The sequence below is a fragment of the Oncorhynchus clarkii genome, chromosome 20, assembly GCF_045791955.1.
Source record: "Oncorhynchus clarkii lewisi isolate Uvic-CL-2024 chromosome 20, UVic_Ocla_1.0, whole genome shotgun sequence".
NCBI classification, from domain to species: Eukaryota; Metazoa; Chordata; class Actinopteri; order Salmoniformes; family Salmonidae; genus Oncorhynchus; species Oncorhynchus clarkii.
This window is the reverse complement of record NC_092166.1, coordinates 35,291,120-35,311,581: the sequence shown is the minus strand read 5'-3', so window position 1 is coordinate 35,311,581 and position 20,462 is coordinate 35,291,120. Positions and strand designations below refer to the sequence as shown.

General features: G+C 42.7%; 1 protein-coding gene across 3 annotated transcripts; it reads left to right on the top strand.

Moving 5' to 3' along the window:
• The first annotated feature begins 14,609 nt into the window (after nucleotides 1-14,609).
• LOC139376300 (BTB/POZ domain-containing protein 2) lies at nucleotides 14,610-19,589 on the top strand. Of its 3 annotated transcripts, none has more exons than XM_071118679.1 (10): nucleotides 14,610-14,908; nucleotides 14,955-15,334; nucleotides 15,498-15,617; nucleotides 15,835-15,991; nucleotides 16,233-16,338; nucleotides 16,530-16,727; nucleotides 16,876-17,068; nucleotides 17,186-17,273; nucleotides 17,596-17,742; nucleotides 17,970-19,589. In XM_071118679.1, exons 2-10 carry the CDS (start codon nucleotides 15,087-15,089, stop codon nucleotides 18,129-18,131), a joined length of 1,419 nt encoding a protein of 472 aa, XP_070974780.1. In that variant the 5' UTR covers nucleotides 14,610-14,908; nucleotides 14,955-15,086; the 3' UTR covers nucleotides 18,132-19,589. The 3 variants fall into 3 exon arrangements, with proteins under 3 accessions (XP_070974780.1, XP_070974779.1, XP_070974778.1); XM_071118678.1 differs by having other exon boundaries at nucleotides 14,790-14,909; nucleotides 14,958-15,334; XM_071118677.1 differs by having other exon boundaries at nucleotides 14,790-15,334.
• The last annotated feature ends 873 nt before the right edge of the window (nucleotides 19,590-20,462 follow it).

Below are 20,462 nucleotides of genomic sequence, written 5' to 3'. Positions count from 1 at the left end.
ATTTGCAGTAAATTATTTAGCTAGCTAGATTCTTTACATCCACTGTTTCACAAGATGACAGCCTAGTTTTCTGGTTGTTTCAGGAGTCCCTAAAACAACCAGAATTACAATTTCATTCTCATGTCACAACACCCATAAAGCTAGTCAGCTAGCTTGCTAAATCGCGATTTTCGTAAATTAATTTGACAAAAAAATATGCATTATTGTTTGTCTCTACATTAACTAACATATTTCTCTCAACTGTACATTTTTTTGCATGATTCCTTATGACGTTATCACGTTTGCTTTCATCCTAGTATTTTTGTCAGCCACCTTTGTTGAAGAAAATCTCCAGCCTTGGGTCGCATAGCGTCAAATTCGTCATGGGAACTACTCGATATGATTGGTCATCGCCCAGCGGTCTCCGCTGGTGATTTGCATAAAGTTGAGAAAGTTTATATTTTTCACCGCCTCCCACACCACGTTCACACCACCCAAAGGTTCCCTGCCCTCTACGCTTCTCACAACTTCCCTTCCACTGAAAATTAATGGGAAGCGGTGGTTACTGCTGAACACCGGGCGTTGGCGAAGCGGAATCCACCGCAGCCTCCGCGAGGCGGGAGACCTATGAGCTCTGGGTGCCCATGTGCCCTTCATCTTTCACCTACAGTACCTGTCAAAAGTTTGGACACACCTGCTCATTCAAGGGTTTTTCCTTATTTTTACTATTTTCTACATTGTAGAATAATAGTAGTGAAAATATCAAAACTATGAAATAACACATATGGAATCATGTAATAACCCAAAAAGTGTTAATCAAATCCAAATATATTTTAGATTTTAGATTCTTCAAAGTAGCCACCCTTTGCCTTGATGACAGCTTTGCACAATCTTGGCATTCTCTCAACCAGGTTCATGAGGAATGTTTTTCCAACGGTCTTGAAGGAGTTCCCACATATGCTGAGCACTTGTTGGATGCTTTTCCTTCACCCTGCGTTCCAAATCATCACAAATAATTTCAATTGGGTTGAGGTCAGGTGATTAGGGAGGCCAGATCATCTGATGCAGCACCATCACTCTCCTTCTTGGTCAAACTGCCTTTACACCGCCTGGAGGAATGTGTTGGGTCATGGTCCTGTTGAAAAACAAATGATAGTCCCACTAAGCGCAAACCAGATGGGAAGGCGTATCACTGCAGAATGCTGTGGTAGCCTGCAGCGGTAGTCATGCTGGTGTGTGCATTGAATTCTAAATAAATCACAGACAGTGTCACAGGCAAAACATCATCACACCTCCTCCTCCATGCTTCAAGGTGGGAACCATGTATGCAGAGATCATCAGTTCACGTACTCTGCGTCTCAAAGACACAAAGGTTAGAACCAAAAATAGAAAATTTGGACTCAAAGGACAGATTTCCACCAGTCTAATGTCCATTGCTCGTGTTTCTTGGCCCAAGCAAGTCTCTCCTTCTTATCGGTGTCCTTTAGTAGTGGTTTCTTTGCAGCAATTTGACCATGAAGGCCTGATTCACGCAGTCTCCTCTGAACAGTTGATGTTGAGATGTGTTTGTTACTTGAACTCTGTGAAGCATTTATTTGGGCCGCAATCTGAGGTGCGGTTAATGCTAATGAATGTATCTTCTGCCGCAGAGGTAACTCTGGGTCTTCCTTTCCTGTGGCCGTCCTCATGAGCCAGTTTCATCATATCACTTGATGGTTTGAAGATACTTTCAAAGTTCTTGACATTTTCCAGGATGACTGACCTTCATGTCTTAAAGTAATGATGGACTGTTGTTTATCTTTGCTTATTTGAGCTGTTCTTGCTATAATATGAACTTGGTCTTTTACCAGTTAGGGCTATCTTCTGTATACCACCCCTACCTTGTCACAACACAACTGATTGTCGCATTAGGAAGGAAAGAAATTCCACAAATTAACTTAATAAGGCACACCTGTAAATGTAAATGCATTCCAGGTGACTACCTCATGAAGCTGGTTGAGAGAATGCCAAGAGTGTGCAAAGCTGTCATCAAGGCAAAGGGTGGCTACTTTGAAGAATCTCAAATGTCAAATATATTTAGATTTTTTTTAACACTTTTTTGGTAACTACATGATTCCATGTGTTATTTCATAGTTTTGATGTTTTTACTACTATTCCATAATGTAGAAAATAGTACAAATAAAGAAAACCCCTTGAATGAGTAGGTGTGTCCAAACCTTATATGTTAAAATGTTATAAAAGTTTTAAATAAATAATTTTGACAATAAACCTCCTTTTTAATTTCCACATGTAGCGTTGTCCAATCTACATTGGTAGTAGCTGAGTCAGACAGACAATATAGTTGTCATCCATCTAATCACCTTACTTCTCAGCGTCGCTGCCTGCATCGACCTCCTCACCTAATGGCTATCACGTTCAAAAAAGTTAGATGAATCAGGTCGACTCCGATGGAGAGTGAGTGGATTGTTCAAGATGGATTAACAAAAGGCAAGACCAAGTGGTGCACAAAAACATAGTAAAAAAGCTTTATCTGATCAAGCTCGTGTCAATTGACTGAAGGTAACCACATCAGCAAAGCTATCACCTCATCCTTGACTGACCAAACACCATCGCAATTGGAAGCTAGTAGGCCTACTTATGCAGCCACCACAAGCAAGCTCCCAGTCCCGACAGAGACCTCACTTCCCGGGCCCTGCAATTACAGTGGCCTTGCTCCTCCTCTTCCTTCTCCCGTCGAGAATAGTGGCAGTTCCTCTAGTGAGAGTCCGAGATCCAATTTATAATATAAATAGGCTACCAAATAAAGACTCCAACTTTGCAGGAGTCTAGAGAAACTGAAATAACAATATTCTACTGCTGGCCCAGTACATACGACAACGTGATTTCCCTGAAAATCTGAATTTGCAATAGGTAAGCAGCTTGGTTTCCCTGTGGTTTATATACACTGAACAAAAATATAAACGCAAAATGCAACAATTTCAAAGAATTTAATAAGTTACAGTTCATAAGGAAATCAGTCATTTGAAATGAAGTCATTAGACACTAATCTATGGATTTCACATGACTGGGAATACAGATATGCATCTGTTGGTCACAGATATCTTTAAAAAAAGGTAGGGACGAGGATCAGAAAACCAGTCAGTATCTGGTGTGACCATTTGCCTCATGCAGCATGACACATCTCCTTCGCAGAGAGTTGATCAGACTGTTGATTGTGGCCTGTGGAATGTTGTCCCACTCCTCTTCAATGGCTGTGTGAAGTTGTTGGATATTGGCGGGAACTGGAACACGCTGTTGTACATATCAATCCACAGCATCCCAAACATGCTCAATGGGTGACATGTCTGGCGAGTATGTAGATCATGGAAGACCTGGGACATTTTCAGCTTACAGGAATTGTGTTCAGATCCTTGTGACATGGGGCTGTGCATTACCATGCCGAAACATGAGGTGATGGCGGCAGATGAATGACACAACAATGACCTCAGGATCTCGTCACTGTATCTCTGTGCATTCAAACTGCCATCGATAAAATGCAATTGTGTTCGTTGTCCGTAGCTTATGCCTGCCCATACCACAACCCCACCGCCACCATGAGGCACTCTGTTCACAACAGTGACATCAGCAAACAGCTCGCACACGAGGCCATACCCGGACACCATACCATCTGCCCGGTACAGTTGAAGAGCACACTTCTCCAGTGTGCTATTGGCCATCGAAGGTGAACATTTTTCCACTGAAGTCGGTTACGACGCCAAACTGCAGTCAGGTCAAGACCCGCAGATGAGATTCCTGAGACGGTTTCTGACAGTTTGTGCAGAAATTCTTCGGTTGTGCAAACCAACAGTTTCATCAGCTGTCCGATGGCTGGTTTCAGACGATCCTGCATGTGAAGAAGCCAGAAGTGGAGGTCCTGGGCTGGCGTGGTTACACATGGTCTGCGGTTGTGAGGCTGGTTGGATGTACTGCCAAATTATCTAAAACAACGTTGGAGGCAGCTTGTGGCAGAAAAATTAACATTCAATTCTCTGCAACCCCTCTGGTGGACATTCCTGCAGTCAGCATGCCAATTGTACGCTCCCGAAAAACTTTTGACATCTATGGCATTGTGTGACACTGCACATTGTTGAGTAACCTTTTTTTTGTCCACATCACAAGATGCACCTGTGTAATGATCATGCTGTTTAATCAGCCTCTTGATACACCACACCTGTCAGGTGGATGGATTATCTTGAGGGATTCAAACAAATATGTGCACAAAATTTTAGCGAAAAAATGTGTGCATATGGAACATTTCTGGGATCTTTCATTTCAGCTCATGGAACATGAGACCAACCCTTTACATGTTGCGTTTATATTTTTGTTCAGTATATATTTCCACACTATGAGGTTGGAATAATATTATGAAATTGTGAAAATTATTATAATTACCTTTTAGTGTAAGAGCTGTTTGAAAAGACCGCCTGAAATATCAGCCTGTTTTGGTGGGAGTTTTGGCCTTCCTTGGTGACATCACACATCGGACCTGCATTTCAACCTTCTCTTTGAATCAGGGACTGACTCTTTAGTCAATCAATCATGGTCACACTAACCAAATCTGGGGCCCTGCATGGGCAAGAAGCTTTCATTGTCATCAATATCTAACTTTTGAGTTTTGATCACTTAATGACTACTTATCCTTACTGACTCCTTAATAATATGACTCCTTAGTTTTTCGACATGTCTATGTTACAGATCGAACACACAAAAAAACAAGACAAATTACTCTCTCTCCTTCCTTCCTTCTTGTCTGGTCCCACCTTATAATACAGTAATGCCTCTAATACCGGTCTTTTACATGGTAGTGGCAAACTAGTAGCCACTAGGCAGGGAAAGTGTAAGCTTGAACACACAATGGCACAGACACTGTTAGAAGGGGATGCTATTTACATGGATCATGGTCTCCCAAGCTCTGAACAACAAAGGGTCAAACAAACAATACCGCTATAGAGCAGGCTTGAGTACCCTTCCCAAGGATTCTATTTTACAGCTAAGAGTTACTTCGACAATCTTCTATAGCCACATCTTCTATCTAGATCACATTTGTATTTGAGTAATTTGTTAAGATACACATTTAACATATCATCCTTTGACATATAATCATATTTGTACACTGATTCTTCATATCCTTCATACTACTAGGTTTATGCGTTTTTGGACCAAAATAAATGATCCTATCTTTACATGGTAAACAACAAACATTCTTTATTATTGACCACCTTTGTAAAAGAGGCAACTTCACCACCTATTTTTTTGTTATACAGAATAACAAAACGTTCCAAAAAGATGTGTTCAATATATATGTAGCCAGGTCAAAAATCCCTACCTACGTTTTGCAATACTCCCAAGGTGGGCTCTTCAGGCTATTCGGTGTGGGAAATGGGGGTAGTTATGTGTGTGGAAAACATTGACTTACGTGTAAGACATTTAACTTGTTTAGTACAGTCAGTTTGTAACTCCACTCACTACTTGTAGTTATGTAGTCTGTTTGTTTGTGTTGTTGGTCTTGGCTAGCTTAATGGTCCGGTCGGTTACTAACTAGCACTAACTCAAGTCGCTGCTAGCATAGTCATGAAAAGGGGCATCAGGGAAGCCCTTCATGTGATACAAAACGAGGCAATGGTGTGTTTTAGGACCATGCTGTTTGGAGTGTTTATCTGACCGGATGGAAAAATAATTATATCCCCCCACTTGTAAAACCAAAGTTGCGCCAACAATATTACGTTTTTCTAAGTAGTGAGAACTCGTTTAAGCAGGCAATGTTTAAAGACATTTTGTACTTCTCTTAAATGTAGTTTTGTAATTTGATAATAGAAGCAGACAACAAGAAAATTGCATTTGAAAAAGGTAACGTTTTTTGCTGTGATACAATGGGGTAACCTAGGTAGGCCTAAACATAGGTTGTTTTCCCCCACAGGCGGGCAGGGTAGGGATGTTCTACAGTATCTAAGTCTATAGAACTACAGTATAGGTCAGGGGACACCTGGGGGTTCACAACGGGGTCCCAGGCAATCTTTTTACAGGGCCTATATGATCACAACAGGATGAATCAAAATCATTTTTAAACCCCTACAAACTTCACCTTGATTTTCTCTCCTCAGTTCCTCCAACTGTCTCTCAGTGTTGGTTTTCATGGCTATAAGAGATGCCTCTTGGGCTGATTATTAGAGTGCTATCTGAAAGCAACTAATATTACCATTCATTTCTTTCACTAGGCTCCATGTCTGTTTCCTTCAACTAGGACTCTAAAGACACTCCAAATCACTACTGCTAACACACACGGATCACTCTCAAACAATGTTCTGCTTTCACCCCTATTGCAAGGTTTTTAAACACACACACACACACACACACACACACAAAAAACTTTCTCTGTATTGGAAGGTATTGTTTTCCTTTCAGTCTACCCTTACAATGTTACTCTTAATATTTATTACCAATTTCTGTTGGATGTGCACTTTCTACTTCAAATTGAAATGTCTATTTTAAGATTAACATGCAATGCACTGAATTTATAAAATACATAGGCCAATTCAGAAGGGAAGAGAAACTTTGAAGGGAGCTTTTTCGTTTTAATGGTGGCTCTCGATACTAGTCTCTTTCTGGGATCAACTTTCACAACTTGGCACTGTCTACCAGTCCCTATAGATGGCGTGCTCTGTCCATACGAAGTCTCTACCTAGCAAGTTAAACTCTAATAACCTCTTGGTACGTGTGGGTGTGCAAGTTGTATATTATTATTGTTTTTCTTAATCAGATCTATAGTAACCCATTATACTCTTCATATGTTACTTTATCTCTAGTAACAGCATATTCAAGAATAGAACTTTCTCCTTTCATATCTCCACATACATAATAACATTATACCATCAAACTCCACTGATCAGACATGCTATCCTTGTTATCTCTAATGAGACTTGTTACCCTCTGAGACATGTTATTCTCGTTACTAATGAGACGTGTTATCATGTTAGCCTCATTACCAATGAGACATGTTACCCTCAAATGCGATCCTTAGACATGTTATCCTCTACCTGTAGATCCGACGGGCAGTGGTGGACTTAGGTTTTTACATCCACACCACCCCATGTGCATCTTCAACGATTCGTAAATGCCTTCAATAGCAATAACACCTCATGCTATTATCAGTGTTTCAGACCACGTAGACTTTTCTATCATTACATCCTATGCACCATATGTATCTTCAACGGTTCTCTTGCCGCTACTTCCCAAACATATTAAACACCCCATGCTCAATAACACCTCGTGCTAGTAGTCCCAGACTATGATGGGTGGTGGTGGATGGAACCCCTAGATAACAGAACTGTAGATAATGTTATAGATTGAAAAACTCAGCTCACACAGAACTGAAAAAGTCAACTCACACAGAACTGGTTGGGGTATTCATTCAGACCTCTTTCACACCGGAGCTAGTCCACCGACAGCTCTCATTCACTCAGTACTTAATAGCTAAATTTCAATCCTCTTATTAGCTAAATTTCAATCCTCTTATTATCCAAACTTCAATCAGCTTAATATCCAAATCCTTTCCACACTCACACAACTTTAATATCTTCATTCACATAGTACTATTCCCAAACACACTCTGTAATTTTTGTTACTTCCTATGTTAATTTCACATACATATATAATAACGCCACATGCTATTAGTAGTGGCTGCAGACCACGTAGACACTTCTCTTATAAATGCCTACAGACAGTTGTCAGCGGGGCTTTCCATGGTACCGTTACACCTTCCCTCAAGTCTTTTCATAAGACTAGTGAATAGCCTTCTCCTATAAGACTATGGGTACCTTTTTATGCATTACTCGGCTTCATTTTATTGGTTTTATCATTTGTTTTCTTTTTACACAAATTCATTTAAATTTACTTAATGAAATTCATAAGTCATGTCCCTCAATTGTTTGCAGATTATGCATCTCCTCCTGGGCAGCTCACAATAAGGTTCTGGTCTGGGCAGGTCCTCGCTCTCTTTTGGTCAGACGGGAATTTCCCTCACACTTCACAAAATGCGCCACCAGTTTTCCTCACAGACCATCACTGGAAAGCTCCGCAGGCAGAATCAATCATCATGCTCCAGATACTCAACTAGTCTAAAGAAAGATGTGATGCTTCCCATGGGAGATCGGATGAGGGAAACTGGTTTCTTTTGTTTTATACATAGACATGTTTTATACATCTTCTTGTGACATATTTCTCGATCTCTCTTTTCATAAAAGACAAGTAAAATCATTCTCTCGCGAGGTTGAGCACTCGTTCTGTGCCAACACGGCCCATGTCATCATGGAGATGCTTCAGTACAGTTTGGTGTATGTAAACTTCCGACTTCAACTGTATACATGGGGGATTGGAGGTGATGCAGACAATTGATGGAAGCAACAAATCAGCAATATTAAGCTGATCCACCATTAAATTAAAATTTGAAAATGCTAGGTTAAAACTTCACTAGGGTAGGGGGCACTAATTTTCACTTCCGGATGAAAAGCGTGCCCAAAGTAAACTGTCTGCTACTCAGGCCCAGAAGCTAGGATATGCATATAATTGGTTGGATAGAAAACACTCTAAAGATTCCAAAACTGTTAAAATAATGTCTGTGAGTATAACAGAACTGATTTGGCAGACGAAAACCTGAGAAAAATCCATCCAGAAAGTGTTTTTTTTTTTAAATGTTTGTAGTTTTCTATTGAATGCCATTACAGTATCCATTGACTTAGGACTCAAATTACACTTCCTAGATGTCAACAGTCTTTAGAAATTGTTTCAGGCTTGTATTCTGAAAAATGAGAGAGTCAGACCACTCTGAATGAGTGGACCCTACAGTGTCACAGAGATGTTTCATGCGCGCGACCAAGAGCGCCTTTCTTGTTTACCTTTTATATTGACAACGTTATTGTCTGGTTGAAATATTATCGATTATTTAGGCTAAAAACAACCTGAGGATTGATTATAAAGATCGTTTGAAATGTTTCTACGAACTTTACAGATACTATTTGGATTTATTTTGTCTGCCTGTTGTGACTGCGTTTGAGGCTGTGGATTACTGAACAAAACGTGTGAACAAAATGGAGGTTTTTGGATATAAACAGTGTTGGATCCTGTGTTTTACAATATAGCCATTACCATATATATGATTGAATATGATCTGCTGTTGGCTTGTGTGGATGTATGTATGTGTTATGCAACATAGCTGACTTGAAACATTGTTAAAAGTGTCAGGGCCATGGGACTTTCTCATGATGGAATAATACAGAGAAGCATGAAGACAGGAACTGTTCAAATGAGTTGGGAGGGGGGCACATTCAGAGCGGGGTGTTGCGAGAACAAGCGGTCTTTTGTTAGGTAACAGGAGCCAGGTGCGAGATAACGGTATGGAGCATGAGAGCCTGGATGTTCTTTACAGCAACAGTTACATCTATCAACAGAAGCGCCAAGAGGCAGGGACCCGCCTGAGCGCCTGCAATAGGCTGAGCAAGTTTAAACCACGCCCAGTCTCTACTGTGATAGGCCAACAGACGGGTTGGAACTGTCTATCACAGTATAAAGAATACTGTTTTACATACGTCTTGTCAGTTCTCTGTTCTGCCCTGCGTGGTATTACAGTGAGCCCGTATATACGAAAGTTGCATTTGCCATCTATTACTTAGCTAATAAAAAATACATAGTATAAAATCGGTGACTCATTGTTATATTTATCCTGATACCAGATTCGAATTTACGCAACCCTAACAACAGGGACTTTATCGTACAAAACAAACATTTATTGAGTAAATGGTTGTCTTGTGAGTGCAACCATATGAAGATAATCAAAGGTAAGTGATTAATTTTATCTCTGTTTCTGACTTGTGTAACTCCTCTACTTGGCTGGTAACTGTTTGTAATGACTTGTCTGCTGGGCGCTGTTCTCAGATAATCGCATGGTATGCTTTCGTCGTAAAGCCTTTATGAAATCTGACACCGTGGTTGGATTAACAAGAAGTTAATCTTTAAACCGTTGTATAACACTTGTATGTTTTATGAATTTTTATAATGAGTATTTGTTCTTGAATTTGGTGCTCTGCAATTTCACTGGATGTTGGCTATTTGTATATTTTACAGCCATTTACGTCAATCAACACCCAATCCCTGTTTGATGTCTACATCTTCCATTCATTTGAGTTTGAGCCTGGGGCTCATAGGTTCACTTTAAAAATACTTTAAAGTATTTTTTTTTCTTCACTTTATTTAACCAGGTAGGCCAGTTGAGAACAAGTTCTCATTTACAACTGCGACCTGGCCAAGATAAAACAAAGCAGTGCGACAAAAACAACAACAGAGTTACGCATGGGATAAGCAAACGTACAGTCAATAACAATAGAAAAATCTATGTACAGTGTGTGCAAATATAACAACATTAGGGAGGTAAGGCAATAAATAGGCCATGGTGTTACAATTTAGCATTAACACTGGAGTGATAGATGTGCAGATAATGATGTGTAAGTAGAGATACTGGGTTGCAAAAGAGCAAAAAATAAAACAAAATATGGGGATGAGGTAGTTGGGTGTGCTATTTACAGATGGGCTGTGTTCAGGTACAGTGATCGGTAAGCTGCTCTGACAGCTGATGCTTAAAGTTTGTGAGGGAGATATACGTTTCCAGCTTCAGTTGCATATCACGGGGGCTATTCGATGCTAATGCAGTACGCCACAGGATGTTTTTGTGCTGGTCAAGGTGAGTCAAGTCTGGAGTGAACCAAGGGCTATATCTGTTTTTAGTTCTCAATTTTTTGAATGGGGCATGCTTATTTAAGATGGTGGGGAAAGCACTTTTAAAGAACAACCAGGTGTCCTCTACTGATGGGATGAGGTCAATATTCCACAATACCTGGGCCAGGTTGATTAGAAAGGCCTGCTCGCTGAAGTGTTCTAGGGAGCGTTTGACAGTGATGAGGTGTGGTCGTTTGACCGTGGGCCCATTACGGACGCAGGCAATGAAGCAGTGATCGCTGAGATCCTGGTTGAAGACAGCAGAGGTGTATTTAGAGGGCAAGTTGGTCAGGATGATATCTATGAGGTTGCCCATGTTTGCGGATTTAGGGTTGTACCTGGTAGGTTCCTTGATAATTTGTGTGAGATTGAGGGCATCTAGCTTAGATTGTAGGACTGCCGGGGTGCTAAGCATATCCCAGTTTAGGTCACCTAACAGTACGAACTCTGAAGATAGATGGGGGGCAATCCATTCACATATGGTGTCCAGAGCACAGCTGGGGGCTGAGGGGGGTCTATAACAAGTGGCAAAAGTTCGAACTGTTTGGGCACAGACTTGGATAGTATGACAGAACTCTGCAGGCTAACTCCGCCCCCTTTGGCAGTTCTATCTTGAAGGAAAATTTTATAGTTAGGGATGGAAATTTCAGAATTTTTGGTGGCCTTCTTAAGCCAGGATTCAGACACGGCTAGGACATCAGGGTTGGTGGAGTGTGCTAAAGCAGTGAATAAACTCAAATTTAGGGAGGAGGCTTCAGATGTTAACATGCATGAAACCAAGACTTTTACAGTTACAGAAGTTAACAAATGAGAGCGCCTGGGGAATAGCTGTCAAGCTGGGGGCTACAGGACCTGGGTTAACCTCTACATCACCAGAGGAACAGAGGAGGAGTAGGATAAGGGTACGGCTGAAGGCTATAAGAACTGGTCGTCTAGTGCGTTGGGAACAGAGATTAGAAGGAGCAGATTTCTGGGCATGTTAGAATAGATTCAGGGCATAATGTACAGACAAGGGTATGGCAGGATTTGAGTACAGTGGGGGTAAACCTAGGCATTGAGTGACGATGAGAGAGCTTGTATCTCTGGAGACACCAGTTAAGTCAGGTGAGGTCTCCCCATGTGTGGAGTGTGTGACAAAAGAGCTATCTAAGGCATGTTGAGCTGGACTAGGGGCTCTACAGTGAAATAAAACAGCAATAACTACCCAAAACAGCACATTGACAGGCATGTGTAGCCGAGTGATCATAGGGTCCAATGAGGTGTGTCAGGTAGCCGTTCGGTAGTCACTACTATGATAGGCGAGCAGGAGGTATGCCGTTCGGAAAGCTAGCGGGTCGGGGCTAGCAGATAGGTCTAAGGTGACATCACAGCGGAAAAGCCTGTTGAAACCACATCAGACGATTACGTCGGCAGACCAGTCATGATGGATCGGCTGGGGCTCCGTGTCGGCAATAAATGGTCCAGGCCAATTAGCAAAAGAGGTATTGTAGCCCGCGAATTATCGGGTATACCTCTTCGGCTAGCCGCGAGATGGGCCTAGCTCGAGGCTAGCCCAAGGCTAACTGGTGCTTGCTTCGGGACAGAGGCATTGGCCAGCAGTAGCAGCTAGCTAGCTGCGATGATCAAGTGTAATGGCCCAGAACTTGCGGCAGGAATCCGGTGATATGGTAGAGAAAAGCAGTCCGATATGCTCTGGGTTGATATCGCACTGTGCAGACTGGCAGGTATTGACCGAGCAAAGCTGGCTGGTGTCTGAGCTAAAGGTGAAGACCGCTAGCCGTGGCTAACAGTGACTACTAGCTAGTAGCTAGTTAGCTGGGTAGCTTCTGATGGAGGTTCCAGTTATAACGTATAAAAATAGCAGATCCGTACCACATTGGGGGAGGCATGTTGCAGGAAAGTATATTTAGATCGTAGGTGGAAAGTGACATTAAAAATAAATACGAAAAAAACTTGACGAAACCGACTATTTACATGGGACAAGACTGGACAAGACAAAAACCCGTCCGACTGCTACGCCATCTTGGATAAGTAGTTTACTTTACTATTTTATATTTTTGACAACTTTTACCCCACTACATTCATAAAGAAAATAATGTACTTTCTACTCCATACATTTTCCCTGACACCCAAAAGTACTAGTTACATTTTGAATGCTTAGCAGGACAGGAAAATGGTCTAATTCACACACTTAAAGAGAAAATCCCTGGTCATCCCTACTCGATCTGATCTGGTGGACTCACTAAACACAAATGCTTTGTTTGTAAATTATGTCTGAGTGTTGGTGTGCTATCTGTAAATTAAAACATTTAAAATAAAATCGTGCTGTTAAGGAATGTGAAATTATTTATACATTTACTTCTGATACTTAACTATATTTTAGCAATTACATTTACTTTTGATACTTAAGTATATTTAAACTAAAAGTCAAAAAGTATTTGCTCAAGTAGAATTTTACTAGGTGACTTTCACTTTTACTTGAGTCATTTTCCATTAAGGCATCTTTACTTTTACTTAAGTATGACAGTTGGGTACTTTTCCCACCAGTGGTTAATTTACACAACACTAACCACGTTTCCATCCAACCATTTCATGCAGATGAATTGCCTGACGCATGAAGCCAAAACAGTGACAAAACCATCAGTAGAGCTGAAAATGCGATGGAGTCCCATTAAATATTTTTTTGGTACATGGTCATTTAACGGCAAAAGTAATTTGTATATGCACTACGTCATCACAAACAGCATTTTATGCGGCCAAAAGGCAGTTTTCTCTAAACATCTCTGGTGCGAAAATGCGCATATTGTTTTATGCAGATTTGAGAATATTTGGATGAAAATCTGTCGCAAATTGGATGGAAATGTACCTAATCTCTTGGGAGTGTGTATATTTTGGAATGCTGTTCCTTTCATTCAAGGTTTATAAAATGCCATCATATCATTTCCCCATCAATCTCCCTATGCCTATCCACTATTTAAATGTACAGGCTGCAAGTCAATTATGAACTTTCTAGTCTCGGGTAAGTGTGACGACAAACCTGTGCTGGCTCATCATCACCGGGGTCGTCAGGTGCTAGTGGCTGGGGTAACGGAGGTGCTTGTGATGTTACCCTCGTGCTAACCATGGCTCATCTTGGTCAAGTTGCATTTGCTAGGCTTTTCAACCTCAGTTGTCTGGCTAGCAGGCTGCTCGGTGAGCTCGGCATCAGTCTCGACATGGTGGTCCTCCGTTTTTTTGGACTTGGCAGAGCCCAGCCATTTTCGGACGTCCATGCTGATCAAAGTTTAGCCATCTAGCGTTAGCTAAAATTATTCAGTGTACCACTAACAAAACGAAATTAGCTGTCTGCAAATCTGAGATTTTTTGAACTTCCTAAACAAGGTAATGTAATGAAGACGGTACCTTTATGACATTGGGATTTTAACTACCAAATATGACATTATTACATCCCCTCCATCCTTCCTTCCCCAGTACATGAGCCACTCCGGCATATAGCTCTGTCCCAGCCTTCGCTACTGGCAGACACAGCGGCGCTACATTGGCAAAACCCGTCAATGAAGAAAGAATGCTGTTGTGGATAATGCCAGATAATGGTTAATCTAGGGTGTTTTATATTCACCCCCTTTAATATATGTTCATTCCTTATATTAAGCAAACCAGATGGCACAATTTTCTTGTTTTAAAAATGTACGGAAGGCAAGGGTTACACTCTAACATTGACATCATTTCCAAACGAAGCACGTGTGTTTAGTCAGTCCGTCAGATCAGAGGCAGTATGGATGGCAAGGGATGTTCTGTTGATAAGTGCGTGAATTTTACTATTTCCTGTCCGGCTAAGCATTCAAAATGTACTGTTGGGTGTCAAGTAATCATTACTCCCTTTAGGAATGTAACATAAGTGAAGTAAAAGTTGTCAAAAATTAAAATAGCAAGTTTTTTTTTTACTATACTTTACACCACTGGGTATGAGTTATGACCGTTTTGTTTATGTCTACGTCACGCAACTCCCACATTCTATCAGATTCAAGATGGCTGCTGGGGATAACAGCGGCAGGCCTCCCTGCCTAAATTTATCCGGCCCAGGGCCTTTAGGAAATGGCCAGCCCAGCAACAGTGCTTATTCAATGCCTATGTCCAACGGCGGGCCTGTTGGTGCGACCGGAGGGGCTCAGGGGGCTGCAAGGCGCCCCAACCCGCAGTCGGGGCCTGGCGGAGGTGAAAGCGCCGGTGTTGTTGCTGGAACTCCACCGACTGCACATAACGCGATTCAGCAAGCGCTAGCTCAAAGCGCCTCGGCAAGAGCGATGGAGACCTCCGCTACGAACATGACGTCGAATGCTTCGGCTGCGAGTGTACCAACGACTCATTCCTCGTTATTGTCAGCACCAGCGGCCGCTGCTGTTTTGGTTTACCGGGAACCCGTGTACAATTGGCAGGCGACGAAAAGTACAGTTAAGGAACGATTTGCTTTCCTGTTCAATAACGAGGTTCTGAGTGACGTTCATTTTCTGGTGGGGAAAGGTATGGGAGTGCAGCGAATACCCGCACACCGGTAAGAGCGAACGTGGCTGTTCCTTTATAACTATATAGTTTGTCAACAAAGTATGGTTAGTAGAGCGTTCAGAAATGCGTCTTGTGTGTGTTAATCCAAGCGACGTTGATGTATATTGGTGAAAGGCATTGTTTTGATATCTTTTCGCTTTTGTTTTGGTTAGATTCGTTCTTGCTGTGGGCAGCGCAGTCTTCGATGCCATGTTCAACGGGGGTATGGCGACCACTTCAACGGAAATCGAACTGCCAGATGTCGAACCTGCAGCCTTTCTGGCATTACTGAAGTAAGAAATGGCTTCTAGTTTAGAAATGATCCTATCATAATAGGCTAAATACACTCGCACCCTAAGTATTGTACACAAAAGTGGTATTGGCATTATATAGTATGCAGAATATAGCCTTACCTGGTATTGAACCCAGGTCATTTGTGCCGCTCAGACTGTTAGTCCATTGAGTGTATAGGTCCCCTGCTATCAGTCATCGAATCTTGTCCCCCTCCAGGTTTCTGTACTCTGATGAGGTTCAGATAGGACCTGAGACAGTGATGACCACTCTGTACACGGCTAAGAAGTATGCAGTGCCAGCCCTGGAGGCCCACTGTGTGGAGTTCCTCAAAAAGAACCTGCGGGCAGACAATGCTTTCATGCTGCTCACTCAGGTCAGCTACTACTGTAATGTCTGACTGGGATGCAGTGTCTAAACAAGTCACTCACCAGTGTCTGATTGTGTGGCTTGACCCAGTATCAAAACAACTCCACTACAGTCTGTCTATTTGTCTCAAAACAATAGCACCCGTCAGTCCCATAGCAGCATTCGCATAGATTATTGGTCAGTTCATGTAAGTAAACTACTGTTGACTGTGTGTGTCTCTGATCAATGTATAACCGCGTGTGTTTCAGGCTCGACTGTTCGATGAGCCCCAGCTTGCCAGCCTGTGTCTGGAGAACATTGATAAGAACACTGGAGATGCACTCGCCGCTGAGGGCTTCACGGACATAGATCTGGGTATTGTAGTTCACTCTTCATATTGAAAGGCAATGTTTCTGTGTATCATGATGACTTCTCTTTTCTTCCATTTCACTCTCTCCCCTTCTATCTTTGCCATCCCTTCTTTCCTTCTCTTCTCCCCCTCGGTCTTCTTATCCTCTTCTCTCATTCCGTCTCTTTCCATCTTGTTCACTCTCTTCATCTTTCAGATACATTGGTGGCTGTGCTGGAGAGGGACACTCTAGGGGTGAGGGAGGTGCGTCTTTTTGTGGCGGCAGTGCGCTGGGCAGAGGCAGAGGCCCACCGACAGCAGCTACAGCCCACTCCAGAGAACAAACGCAGGGTCCTGGGCAAGGCCCTCGCCCTGATCCGCTTCCCACTCATGACTATTGAGGAGTTCGCTGCAGGTAACAGACACTTAGTCAATTTTGCACTATTAGAATGCAGAACCTTTACCATCTCCTGCAGGGGTTATGTCTCTTTCTTACTATCTCTCTCACACGAACACACTCACGCTGACGTGTCCTCCTTTCCCCGCTGTGTGTCTTCAAACAGGGCCGGCCCAGTCTAGTATCCTGACAGACAGGGAGGTGGTGAGTCTGTTCCTTCACTTCACAGTGAACCCAAAGCCCCACGTAGAGTTCATCGACCGGCCTCGCTGTTGCCTCCGGGGGAAGGAGTGCAGCATCACACGCTTCGGACAGGTGGAGAGCCGCTGGGGCTACAGCGGGACCAGTGACCGCATACGGTGAGAACACACAGACCCAAATTAACAATGACACACACAAAGATACTCATTTTTATTAGAAAAATATTGCCTCTGGACATCATTTATCCCGCCTAGCCTCACCTATCCTCCTCACAGATTTTCAGTGAACAGGAGGATCTTCGTGGTGGGCTTTGGCCTCTACGGCTCCATACACGGCCCCACAGACTATCAAGTCAACATCCAGGTAATTTCCACCTCAACTAACCAAATCAGTCAATCACATTTTAATTTGTATAGACAAAATACATTGGAAAGAAGACTCCCTTCCCCTCCCTCTCAGTTATTTGTCTCTCCTAAATCATTGATGACAGTATATATGTTTCTGTGTATACATGTATATCAACTGTGTGTCGGGACAGAATGTGTGACTCTGTGTCCCAAATAGCGACCGGATCCCTTTATATTGCACTGCTTTTGACCAGGGCCCATATTAGTGCACAATAAAGAGAATTGGGTGCCATTTGGGACTGATTATGTTTCTATAATGTGTCCCTCTCCCGTCCCAGATCATTCATACAGACAGTAACACAGTGCTGGGTCAGAACGACACAGGCTTCAGCTGCGATGGCTCGTCCAACACCTTCAGAGTCATGTTCAAGGAGCCGGTGGAGATCCTGCCCAACGTCAACTACACAGCCTGCGCCACACTCAAGGTACAGGCTTTACTGTACATGTTTGTTTAGGTTTTGATGTTATTTCCTCACTGGATAGCTGTGGTCCTGTTCTGGCTATGTGAGTAACCATAGTGATTCTCTCGTTATCCCCCTCTTTATTCCCTCTTCCTATCTCCATCCATCCCTCCCTTGTTCCCCTCTTTCATTTCCCATCCATCCCTCCCTTGTTCCCCTCTTTCATTTCCCACTCCCTCCCTTTCTCTCAGGGTCCTGACTCTCACTACGGGACCAAGGGCATGCGTAAGGTGACCCACGAGTCTTCCTCAACCGGCACCAAGACCTGCTTCACCTTCTGCTACGCCGCGGGCAACAACAACGGCACCTCGGTAGAGGACGGACAGATCCCCGAGGTCATCTTTTACACATAGTCCCCTCTGACCTGACCTTATGACCTCAGGGGGCTCGGGGATCACAGAACTGCTGAGACTCTGACCCTGTTTGAATATGTATCAAATGCCTATCTTCACCCTGTGGACCTTCCTTGGTGATGTACAGTATCTCTGATCGTAGGTGATTGTTAAATGTACAGGGAAACATTGCTTTCGCGCACTCAGACCTGTTGGAGGGAGGGGGTGAGAAGGCATTTGTCAACTATTCAAACATGGTATTTTTCTTTCTCTCAACTCCCCCATTCCATTACCCAACGTGGAGAGGAGCCTGTTTGATGTTGAGGGGGAGTAAATACTGAGTCGGGTTGTTTTTACTGTTACTAATGACAGTAGTCTTGTCTGCTTCCAGAGTCCTGGGGTTAAGTCCCAGAATGGACTGGTGGAAGAGTCTTAAACTTGTCAGAAGTATTTACATGGGAAAAGGAGGAAAGCTTGACATGCATTTAAGTACCACCCTCTGTCTGCCTGTATTCAAAAGCATACGAAAGATTGAGATGTATCCAGGGGCTCTAATGTATGTACAGACTGTTACACTACCACTCAGAAGGGTTTCTTCAAATAGGCTCCATCTCTGATTAGTGACCCACCATACTTCAGACTACTCCAGTCGCTATTCCTTTGCTCTAGCTCTTCAGGGAGTACAAATATGAATGGACTGGATAAATGTGTGGAAGTTTTCTACTCAGCCTATTGAAGGGCTGGTGGGGGCAATCACAAGCTTATACTTTTCCTATCTCTTCAGATCTGTACCACGGAAGGAAATAAGAAACTGGAATGGGATTGGGCCTCTTTGTCCATTCCACACTGGAGTTGTGATGGAAATAACCCAGTCTCTCCCTGCTTCAATGGGGAGTCACAGCCCAGGGCCATGTGACAAGTCTGGAGTTACACCATAGACTAGTGGCCAAAAAGCTGTATTAACATGGGCTTCCACAATTTTAATGTAGTCAACTGGGTTGGACTTCCAACTAAATTGGCTGATCCCTCCTGGTGACATGTCCAACTGGATCATCAGCCAATTGTGAAGAGTAATATTGACTACTTCAAAATGGAGATAGCATGGGCAGCGCCATTGAGGCTATAATGGCACAGATAAAGATGAGTCCTCTCTCTGAGTTACACTTAACGAAACTTGGGAAAATATCTGCCCTCCTACCTGATATTTTATTAAGACAACATTTCAACCATCAGGTCACCATATTGAAATGTCTTCTCCCAGGATATTCAGCACTAAAACAAAGCTTTTGGATTTGTTTGTTCTGCCTGTTTAAACATGAATAAGAGCTAGTGTAAATCCATCTTTAACAGCCTTGTCTTGAAATGTCCAGCTAGGAAAATTATTTGCTTTCACAAAATAAGTTTGTGGGTTGTATATTATACTGGCATTTAACATTTAATGTAGTTTGAATTCACAATGGATTAAAATGTTAGTTTGTGTGATTGTCCCTTATTATTCCTATGTTAATTCAGTTTGTAGCAGGTGAAGACAAGGTTACAGGATGTTCAGCACTTGGTAAGGCCTTGTAACAACTCTAGCCATTAAATTATTTACGTGTAAACCTAGGGCTAGATTCGATCAGAGCCACACTAGCCGACATCCGAGAGCATTGGAAAATGTATTTACTGACTACACCGCTCATGTCGCAAAATAAATCTAGACATGTTATTCAATTATTGCACGCTAACGAGCATCTGCGTTGCCAAGTGCTAAAATAGAAGTCCATTCTATTTGTGAGCTGATTCCATCCTGCCTCACCCATCTCATTGGTTTATAGAAGCAGATACCCACGTGGGTGACAAAGACAAACAGAGGTCGGTGGTTGTAATACTTATGCAAGTTAGTTGCCAATCGCAATATAAAGTCCAAAGAAAAAGCCTGGAAGGAGGAGATGATTTGGTTGACCGTTTTATGTTTGGATGAATTGTCGAAGTAGAGGACCTTGTGCAAGCTAGCAACTGTAAAGCTAGCTAAATTGACAAATGTTTAATGCTTTTCGACCTGTCCCCAAATTAATATAACTGGTTCAGAGTTCGTTTTTAATATTGCAACTGTAGCCGATGTGAAATGGCGTTTCAATCGGTGACGCCACTTGCTCTGAGACCTTGAAGTAGTGGTTCCCCTTGCTCTGCAGGGCCGCTGCTTTTGTGGAGCGATGGGTAACGATGCTTCGAGGGTGACTGACGTGTGCAGAGCTTCCCTGGTTCGCGCCCAGGTCGGGACGAGGGGACGGACGTAAAGTCTATACGTGTCCGTCATTGGCTTTTAAGAGCATAAACCCACGAGTGTGAGTGAAAGATGAATTGAGGTCC

Excerpts from the sequence above, each read along its gene's own strand:
- LOC139376300 (XM_071118677.1), top strand. The coding sequence starts at position 14,811 with ATGGCTGCTGGGGATAACAGCGGCAGGCCTCCCTGCCTAAATTTATCC. Across the intron at positions 17,069-17,185 it reads GGGACCAGTGACCGCATACG|ATTTTCAGTGAACAGGAGGA; the intron begins GTGAGAACACAC and ends TCCTCCTCACAG. Across the intron at positions 17,274-17,595 it reads ACTATCAAGTCAACATCCAG|ATCATTCATACAGACAGTAA; the intron begins GTAATTTCCACC and ends CTCCCGTCCCAG.